Source organism: Cantharellus anzutake (genome assembly GCF_015039405.1).
Source record: "Cantharellus anzutake strain C23 chromosome Unknown EI90scaffold_22, whole genome shotgun sequence".
NCBI lineage: Eukaryota > Fungi > Basidiomycota > Agaricomycetes > Cantharellales > Hydnaceae > Cantharellus > Cantharellus anzutake.
This window is the reverse complement of record NW_024066972.1, coordinates 298,564-308,482: the sequence shown is the minus strand read 5'-3', so window position 1 is coordinate 308,482 and position 9,919 is coordinate 298,564. Positions and strand designations below refer to the sequence as shown.

General features: G+C 49.9%; 2 protein-coding genes across 2 annotated transcripts; one reads left to right on the top strand and one right to left on the bottom strand.

Annotated features, from left to right (window-relative positions):
* The first annotated feature begins 818 nt into the window (after positions 1-818).
* EI90DRAFT_2995801 (peptidase S8/S53 domain-containing protein) lies at positions 819-2,325 on the top strand. Its single transcript, XM_039056199.1, has 4 exons — positions 819-975; positions 1,029-1,132; positions 1,182-1,495; positions 1,554-2,325. The coding sequence occupies exons 1-4, from the start codon at positions 857-859 to the stop codon at positions 2,232-2,234; spliced, it is 1,218 nt and encodes a 405-aa protein (XP_038916303.1). The 5' UTR covers positions 819-856; the 3' UTR covers positions 2,235-2,325.
* A 5,595-nt stretch (positions 2,326-7,920) lies between these two features.
* Positions 7,921-9,344, bottom strand: EI90DRAFT_3056966 (uncharacterized protein; the record flags this gene model as incomplete). The annotated part of the gene is given in 7 exon segments (XM_039060263.1): positions 7,921-8,164; positions 8,212-8,413; positions 8,427-8,446; positions 8,467-8,569; positions 9,117-9,175; positions 9,193-9,209; positions 9,227-9,344. Coding segments are annotated over 7 exon segments (543 nt in total), but the record flags the coding sequence as incomplete, so codon positions are not given.
* Positions 9,345-9,919: the final 575 nt, after the last annotated feature.

Here is a 9,919-nt window from a genome sequence, read left to right as displayed (position 1 = left end):
TTCACAAGTTTATGTCTCAGTTGGCTGGTGAATGTTCCGGTCCTTTGGTAGAAGGTGTAGTGGAGAAATGAAAGTGTTGGGCTGACAGCAGGACTTGAACCTGCATTCCTTGTAGTCAACTTCTTGTCAGCATATGGGGCTATCATTGGCACTACCACTATTGCGCCTTGTCACTAGGGCTCCTAGCGGATCGGATGATCTGCAGATATCCGCAACCGCATCCGAAAATTCACGGATCCGGTTTTGGATTTTCAGTGGATAATATCCGCGGTTTCTAATCCGCAGATCCACGGATTTATTGTTGCCTACAGTCCTAGATACCCCTCCTATGTTTCTATATATTTTTTTTTTCGATTTTTTCAAGTCTTATTTGGCCACCCAGGCCCGTTATTTCCAAATTAGGCATTTGACCTCCAAGTTTTCCCCATATTTCCATCAGTTCTCCACCAATATTTGGTATTGTTAGAAAGCTCTCATCAAGGACATTCTGACGAAATGCAATTTTATCTACAATCCGCGGTTGATCTATCCGCGGATTTCTAACCGCCGGATATGGATTTTGTTTCAAACCTCTAAATATCCGCGGATTCTGATCCGGATCCGATCCGCTAGGAGCCATACTTGTCACTAAGAGGTAGTAGAGAGAAAGATGAATAGGAAGGGTGTTGGGGTGATGGCAGGACTTGAACATGCGGATGACACTCGGGTATCCGCAGATTTATCCGAAAATTTCAAACCTCTAAATATGAAGTTGCTGTGCTACATAAGAGATCAGACCAAACCGGGTTTCACATTACTATATATATAGCTCTTCGGACGTCCTCTCAGTCTTCCTTGTGCTCTCACCTGTTGGCCAATGAAGTTCTCAACCACGGTCATTCCCATTGCTATATTCGCTTCCACTATCATAACAACCCTTGCTGTTTCTGTTCGTACCAAGCTGAAGGGTCCAGTAAAGCCCGACTCGTACATTGTGTATGTCCCACACACAGGCATAGCATAATACTGGCCGACTCATCATTGCTTAGTGTGCTGAAATCCGGTGAAGATATGGAACGTCATATCAACAGTATCACTCGGATATCCGCCCGAAGCCCTGGGTCAGAATTTTCAATCAATCATCGGTATCAAGGTAAGTTGCTATCGGAAAATTTCCCCTCAACGATATACTTACTTCGTAGCCCTGAATGGCTACTCCGCACACGCAACTGGAGCATCCCTTACTCACATTTTCAGTTGCCCCGAAGTTGACTACGTCGAAGCTGACGGCATAACCTCCATTCACGATGCCCCCCACGAAGTGAATGAGGGGCGTGCGACAGGGTGCAACGATGTCCCAGCCGAAATAAGGGATGACCCAGGTGAACTCGGAGGACGCGCCTATGAACGTGGGAAGCGAGCGGGCCTGACAATGGTGCCGGTGAGGATTTATATGGCAAGTACCGGTATCAACCCTTTGCACATCTGCTTTGGTGACCGTGTACTTGAGGGTGAGGTGCGTATCTCTTTATACACTGTCATATATGTTCACTCATATCTACTTGTGAGTGCAGGTCTTCGGTGATTACCCCTCAGGCTTGCTAGATCTCAACGGTCATGGCACAATGGTGGCCGGGGTAGCAGTGGGGGTGCCATATGGCGTGGCGACCGAGGCCCACATTATTCCGCTCAAGGTTGTCTCCGATGCAGGCGTGGGATCGATATCCGCCTTAATGGCAGGCCTCCAATGGGCTGTCAAACAATTCCGATACATTCCTTGCCAATCCATCCTAGTGATAGACCCAACCTTCGAGTACAATGAGGCCCTTAACGCTGCCGTCGAAGATGCCATCAGTAAGGGTTTGCACGTTGTAGCCCCTGCAGGGATGGAATCAACGAACGCAGCATACTTTAGTCCTGGTTCTGTTCCAAGCGCTTACACCATTGGCGCTATTGAGGAGTGTTCGAAGATAATTGCATATTTCTCCAACGTTGGACCTGCCGTCGATGCTCTTGCCCCGGGCGTTGAAATGAAAGTTCCGTCGATCGCTGGTCCGCGCGAATGGACGACCAAGAGTAGCACTAGCATGTCAGCTGCATTCGTTGCGGGTGGGTTGGCCAATAGGTTAAGGCGCGAGGATGACCTGGTGCCTCCTGCCTGGCTAAAAGAGGCCTTCATGAAACATGGTACTATCGGAGACGTTGTGGGCAGTCCACCCGGAACCACGAAATTGAGGGCACAAAAATATTGGTGACTTCTGAAATAGAACCGTGCTGCATGACCTGCTTCACAATCTTTCCCCTGTGCTTTGCCCGCTTCTTGTGCTTAGTCATTTGTGTGGTTGCTACTCTTTGATTCAATACGAATTCCTGCTACTCTTTAGTAGGTGTGGACGCGCGCAGTGAACCTACAAAATCCCACTGAGATAAGCGCACAAAATCACGTGTTTTCATTTGTGTTGTGGGTTGTGCAATTCTACCCGGGGGGGAGGGAATATATGGTCCAAGCCCTTGACAAACTCGATGAAACTAATAAGGAGAATGAGTTTTTGTTATCAAAGTTGAAAGCATTCAAGCTGACCCAAACTGTCTCGCATCCTCATGTCAGAAATTTCAGCAGGTGTAACTTCTGCATCACAATGTCTATGGAGAGCACTTTCCAGCCACTGTACTGCTGTCAGGGCACACCCGCCTGACCCGGCCCCACCCGGCCCCACTTCACCCGGTGCCCTTCCACCCAGTCCTCTCCTACCTCCTCCCCCCTTCTTCTTTCTTTCTCTTACCCTCCCTTTCTTCACTCTTCCCCTATTTTACTTTCTCTTTATTTTCTCTTCACTTTACATGGACGACTTTTCTTTGTATCAATAGGGGGTTTCCAGGCTAGTCAGCCAATTAACCCACCTATCAAGGGGTGTTTTTTATGCTTCAAATAGGGCCTAAACGTCCTATTTCAATGTGGACGTCCTAGTGATGCGGCTTGCTACCAAAAATGGACTGTGGGAAAATCTGAGGATGTCCTGATAACTATGTGCCCCATGATGTTGTACATACATGTTAGAGATGAAGCGCGGATTCAGACGACTCTGGAGTGGAATCGGAGACTTAGCGTGGAAGGACCTTGGCCTCAGCGACTCAAGCGGAGCGCTGTGCCATTGCTGTTTGTCCATTTGGTCCTTAATTTCACAGTAGGTGAGCAGGAAGTCTCTAGGGGGCATTCAGGTCGATTTTGGGCTGAGCCCAAAACAAGTATGTACAAGTGCCGATATATATAATGGAGGGGGCAAAAGCACAAGGGAACAAAGGGGATCTGAATTGGAATGAAGACGTCCGAATGGGAACAAAGGGTAGACAGAAGCGGAGCGGTAATGAAGGTCATAAGGCAGAACCTGTGATATGTCCGAAAGGTAGGGAGGGCGAGGCCCAGAGGAGCAGGAGGATGATGGGAAGTGGGGATGATGACTAACTGGCTAGAATGGGAAGAAGCAGCAGTCCAAATAGGGATGAGGGGAAAACGTGAGAGATACATTACAAGCAGCGAAAGTGCCGAAGGTGATCCGTGAAGCTCGGAGGTTGCAGAGCTTATGGAGGCAGGGTTGAAAGTCCAAGGAATATTGACAATGGTGTTTACGTAGTATGAGGTCACCAATGCAATGGACTAAGACTGAGGTGGAGTCAAAGTCCGAGGTAGGGACTATGACGGAGGCTGGGAGCGAAGGTACGAGCGGTGCCTGAGTACAAAGTGTGGGACAGCGGTGGAAGGTCGTAACTTGGCGGGAGGTCAGCAGAAGAGTACCAGAGGGGAGAGAGAGGAGAAAGGGAAGAGGGAAGGAGTGGCAGCAAGGAGAGTTGTCAGGTCCGAAGGTGAGTATCGGAGCAGACGGGAGGAGTGTAGGAGGATGACAGAAGGGTGGAGGTGTTGTGAGGGAGGAGCGGAGGAGTAGGAGGAGGAGTAGTAGGAGGGTGGCGAGAGGGGCGGTGTTTGGTCCGAGGTGAGTATCGGAGCGGACGGAGATAGAGGAGGAGAGGGAAGGAGGAGTGGAGGTGGCATCGGAGGTAAGAGGAGGTGTGTTGCCAGGACCAAAGGTGAGTATTGGAACGGACAGCGGTAGGGTAGGACTCCGGAGGTGGGGAAGGAGGAGGTCCAGAAGTCGGGTCAGGGTCAGGTATGCACGGATATGACAATACGGCTATTTACATAAATAGTAGACAGGAAAATGGAAAAGATAAAGGGAATTAGGGCCAAGGTGGGGGAATGGCCAATGTTTCTCAATGATTTCGAGCATTATACTCTGCCATGGTGCTTTCAAGGGGATTTTTAATGCTTATAAAGATTTTGGAGATTTTACAAGTCATTGTAGATAACCATATCTGGTATGCACCTACTATGGGTAGCTTGCGAGGCTGGCATCTCTGTCAAATCTCCACCAATTTGGAAAATCCATTGCTTACAAGTACATACAAGCTCTGGCTAACATTCTGTAAGGAAATGTATAACCTTATAGCTAGGTATCAGAATGAAGAACACACATGTTATGTCGCATGTAAGCATATATATTGCCACATTCAAGTTCTAATGTGTGTTGTCATGAATATTCACCAAACATGGATTGCATGGGACAAGGGAAAAAGTCGACATTCAGAGTCTCTCAGGAGCCTTAAAAATATGAAGAAATATCCTGAGTGCCCGTGGAGAATATTCTTCCTATAGTACCAAGTTTGAGGGGAATCGATGGCATTTTCGTCAATATATTTGCAAGTTATGCTGATTGATGGTAACACAATGAATAAAGTTGACGATCTCCACAACGGCTGAACCAAATCTCTCTGCTACAGACTAGTTTGACTCATTTTAATAACAGCTTTCCAATGATACAAAATCGACGAAGAAATGGAGGAGAAATGGGGGAAATACTGCTGGAGCAGCCTGATATGAAAGAAGGTCGACACGAAACCAAACCGTCCCTTTCCATGCCTTTTTTTGAGCCACACTAACTTTTCCTCTGCTCCAGCTTTCCAACAAGCTCAATTTTATTCAAATTGGCCCTGTGGTTCTTGAGGTACCACCATTAACAGGTGCTGTCAAGTCCACGTGAGATTCAGCATGGTGTTGAATCAGAATCTCTACTAATATTTGTCCATTCGGCACGAAAATTGGCATGGTAGGAGAGCTAATCGTGCTCTATCGATCGAGCATAAGAACGTTGGGTGTAAATGTGTAGTTGTGGAGACCATCAAGTAAGAAGTTGAGAGTTATGCTGTGCATGAGAATCCTGCTTAGGAACTGAAAATGGTTTCAGAAAAATAGAAAAAAAATAGGAAAGAGCGAGTAATGTGGGTCGTAAATGGATGTGCAAGACTGGGCCTGTGCACTGTGTGGGCTACAGTGTAAAATCCATAAAAATAGTTATTTTGTGGTGTGGTGTTTACGTAGTATGAGGTCACCAATGCAATGGACTAAGACTGAGGTGGAGTCAAAGTCCAAGGTAGGGACTATGATGGAGGCTTGGAGCAAAGGTACGAGTGGTGCCCGAGTACGAAGTACGGGACAGTGGTGGAAGGTCGTAACTTGGCGGGAGGTCGGCAGAAGAGTACCAGAGGGGAGAGAGGAGAAAGGGAAGAGGGAAGGAGTGGCGGAAAGGAGAGTTGTCAGGTCCGAAGGTGAGTATCGGAGCGGACGGGAGAAGTGTAGGAGGATGATGGAAGGGTGGAGGTGTTGTGAGGGAGGAGCGGAGGAGTAGGAGGAGTAGTAGGAGGGTGGCGAGAGGGGTGGTGTTCGGTCCAAGGTGAGTATTGGAGTGGACGGAGATAGGGGAGGAGTGGGAAGGAGGAGTGGAGGTGGCATCGGAGGTAAGAGGAGGTGTGTTGCCAGGACCGAAGGTGAGTATCGGAACGGACAGCGGTAGGGTAGGACTCCGGAAGTGGAGAAGGAGGAGGTCCGGAAGTCGGGTCGGGATCGGGTATGCATGGATATGACAGGATGGGGGCAGTGGTAACAGCCTCCTTGAGAGCATGGAAGGCATCATCCTCACTTGGGCCCCAGTTCCAGGCCTGGGTCTTCTGGGTCAGTCTGTGGAGGGGGTGCACCTTCTCAGAGAAAATCTCTGATGAACCGGTGTCAGGGCACACCTGCCTGACCCCACGCCGCACCCCACGCCGTACTGCACTACCGTGCTATCACTCCCCATCTCTCCTCCTCCACTTTCCCCTTCCTCTCTATCTCTATTTCTATTTCTATTCTACGGTCGATTTCCCTTTCTCTATGTACCACTACATACCTAACCCCACCTCCCCGATCGCCGCATGCGCTGCGCACACTCCTGCCTACTGAGCAGCCACCTCCGGGATCTTCCGTGGAGACACCCAGGGAGGTGCGGCTGTGTGCGGAGATGACGTGGCTTCCTCCACGTGACCATAGCCGCATGTATATAATAGTGCCTGGGGTGGGAACAGAAGAAGCAGCCTTCTTCTCAACTTCCCACTTCAGGTAAGTACCGTAGCTTTCCCCTTTAATGATAATCTCAACTTCCCACTTCAGACTAAGTGGTCGGGGACGCTCACCCTGCGACGGGATTGCCGCTATGCACAGCCGCTACTCGTCCCACCGAGTCCCGCGCACAGGGACCTCGCCACTTTCGGAGCTGTCCCTGACAACCGGCAGTAGAAGTTTACGAATCCTAAGAAGGATTGTGTCAGGGACATGTCTGGGGTCCAGGAGGCCTGGGTGTAATGCCTGGCACTGAGGTCGCTGCGGGGTGTGGAGCTGGCATGTGTAGTGATGGGCCCAATCCAGGACAACGATCCCTGGCCACTCAGACTGAAGTGGGAATCATGAGAAGAAGGTTACTTCTTCGGTTCCCACCCCAGGTACCTTTATGTACATGCGGCTTGGGTCACATGAGGTTTGCCACATCATGTCGGAAAATCCCGTATATCGTTTAAACACCTGGGAAACGTTTCATGGCATTTATTTACAACAACTACCCAACAGCCGATGAGAATACATTGGTTAGATGTGGTGGTACTTTATGTGTTATATGAGACGGATTTTTGACGATTTTGATGCTGTAGGAAGCATTTATGACACATTTATTAAGTTATTAAAAACATATTCAGAGCGTTTGAGGGGTATAAAAACGCATTCAATAATATCAAAAAACGCCATAAACAATTTATCACAACGTTTAGATGCCAAAATTCACATTTAAACGTCAAATTTTGGCGTTTTAAATGTCAAGTCTCATGCTTTTGATTGATCTCGCAATTTTCCGACACACCCCACATACAGCCACAGTCATCCGGGTGTCCCCATGGGGGATCCTGAGGGTGTGTGCTGGGTTGCACTGTGAGGCCATCCAGGTCGTCTGGGGCTGGGTGTGTCGTGTGCACATCGCAGGCAGGTGTCAGAAACGGTATTCAAAGTATTCATGGGAAGCGGAGTGCAGTGCAGTGGCATGAGTGGACACTTAGCTAATGTGCTTCTCCGTTGCAAGGCGTTGTGGGGGTTGGGACTTCGGCTTCAACAACTTGGCTAGAGCCTAGGCTGTCCTGTATTTCAAGTTAGCAGGAGGGACCTTGCAGTGAGGTTGGTTCAGGTGGAGATGAAGTTGAGAGGTGAACTTAAGACGAGAATACTTTGGGGGGATTTCTAGTCGATATTTGAACTGAGGTACATCAACAGTAAACTACAAGTGTTAGAACAGGGCTGATACAGATGACTCCGGAGTGGAATCGGAGACTTAGCGTGGAGGGACCTTGGCCTCAGCGACTCAAGCGGAGCACTGTGCCATTGCTGTTTGTCCATTTGGTCCTTAATTTCACAGTAGGTGAGCAGGAAGTCTCTAGGGGGCATTTCAGGTCGATTTCGGACTGAACCAAAACGAGTATGTACAAGCGCCAATATATATAATGGAGGGGGCAAGAGCACAAGGAAACAAAGGGAAGCTGAATCGGAACAAAGACGTCCGAACGGGAACAAAGGGTAGAAGAAGTGGAGCGGTACCGAAGGTCATAAGGCAGGACCTGTGATACATCTGAAAGGAGGTAGGGAGGGCGAGGCCCAGAGGGGCAGGAGGATGAGGAGAAGTGGGGATGATGACTAACTGGCTAGAATGGGAAGAAGCAGTAGTCCAAATAGGGATGAGGGGTAAATGCGAGAGATACATTACAAGCGGCGAAAGTGCCGAAGGCGATCCGTGAAGCTCAGGGGTTGTGGAGCTTACGGAGGTTACAGAGGCGGGGTTGAAAGTCCGAGGGATATTGGCAATGGTGTTTATGTAGTATGAGGTCACCAATGCAATGGACTAAGACTGAGGTGGAGTCAAAGTCCGAGGTAGGGACTATGACAGAGGCTCGGAGCAAAGGTACAAGCGGTGTCTGAGTACGAAGTACGGGACAGCGGTGGAAGGTTGTAACTTGGCGGAAGGGTGGCGGAGGAGTACCAGAGGGAGGAGAGAGGGGAAAGGTAAGGGGGAAGGAGTGGCGGAAAGGAGGGTTGTCAGGTCCGAAGGTGAGTATCGGAGTGGATGGGGGAAGTGTAGGAGGATGACGGGAGGGTGGAGGTTGGGTGAAGGAGGAGCGGAGCAGGAGGGTGGTGTCAGGATCCGGACCCCAGCTGGGAGTGGCCGGAGGGCGAGGCCGGGTGTGGAAGCTGGGGTACTCTCCCCAGGTGCTAACTCCTCGAAGTCGCTGAGGGGACTGGCCTCAGCCTTCACAGGGAATGAGCTGGTATTCATTGAAAAGCGGGTAAGTACACTTGCCTTCACAGGGAATGAGCTGAGAAGAAGGGTAAGCTTCTCAGCCCCCTGTGAGGCCGACACAAAAGGACCCTAGGAACTATACAGTTCCCGCTTGCTGCCGACTTTCCATAACGGGTGTGACCCGTGGGAAAGTTCTGGGTGAGCTGCTCGCCCAGAATGTTCCCACGGTTGTGGCTGTACATTTCTGGGCGAGTCGCTCGCCCAGAACGTTCCCACGGGTTCGCGTGCGGGCGCGTCATTATGTGAAACAGTGGGGGGAAGGATAAGGGGAATGGGGAAATGTGGAGAGAGGGTGGTTAGGAGAGGGGTGAGGGTGTCTGAGGGTGAGTGGGGTCAAGGGCTGTGCCCTGACAGGTGGAGAAGTAGTAGGAGGGTGGCGAGAGGGGCGAGAGGGGTGGTGTTCGGGCCGAGGTGAGTATCGGAGCGGACGGAGATAGGGGAGGAGTAGAGGTGGTGTGAGGGGTAAGAAGGAGGTGTGGGGGGTAGAAGGAGGTGTGTTGCCAGGACCGAAGGTAAGTATCGGAATGGCAGCGGTAGGGTACAACTCCGGAGGTGAAGAGGGTGGAGGTCCGGAAGTCGGGTAGGGGTCGGGTATGCATGGATATGACAACAAGTATAAGTACGAAAGGAGAACAGAGAAGGGGCTGGTCGGTCTGGCATGTGATGGGAGCAGAATGGTAAGTGCAACAAAGCTAAAAGAGCGATGAGGACCAGGGAAATGGAACAGAAGAAATGAATGGAACAGAGGACAGCGAAGTTGGGAGGCAGAATAACTAGGACCAACAATCTAGGTGTCAGGGCAATAGCCCCAAACCCTGAGCCACATGTAATTAAGATACATATAGTCATGTGGGTAAGTGGGAACCTCCAGGTAACTGCTTACACACTACTGTAAAATACACACCCTTGTATCACTTACAGCTCTGTGTGCTGAGCTACCCTGAGACCTCACACTAGGCACCAATATAGTGGCAGATCAAAATGTCAATATACGAATAAATCAAATGTCAATAAAGGAATAAACCAAATGTCAATGTGGGAGCGGATCAGTGGCAACAATATCGACCACTAGTAAGTTAAGTGAATGAATAAGAATAAAATGGTGTCGGCTGAATGGCTGAGGAACTCAAGTGGTGGCAGGAGAAAGAAGGAGGTGCCACTACGGGGCCGTAGATGGGAACCAC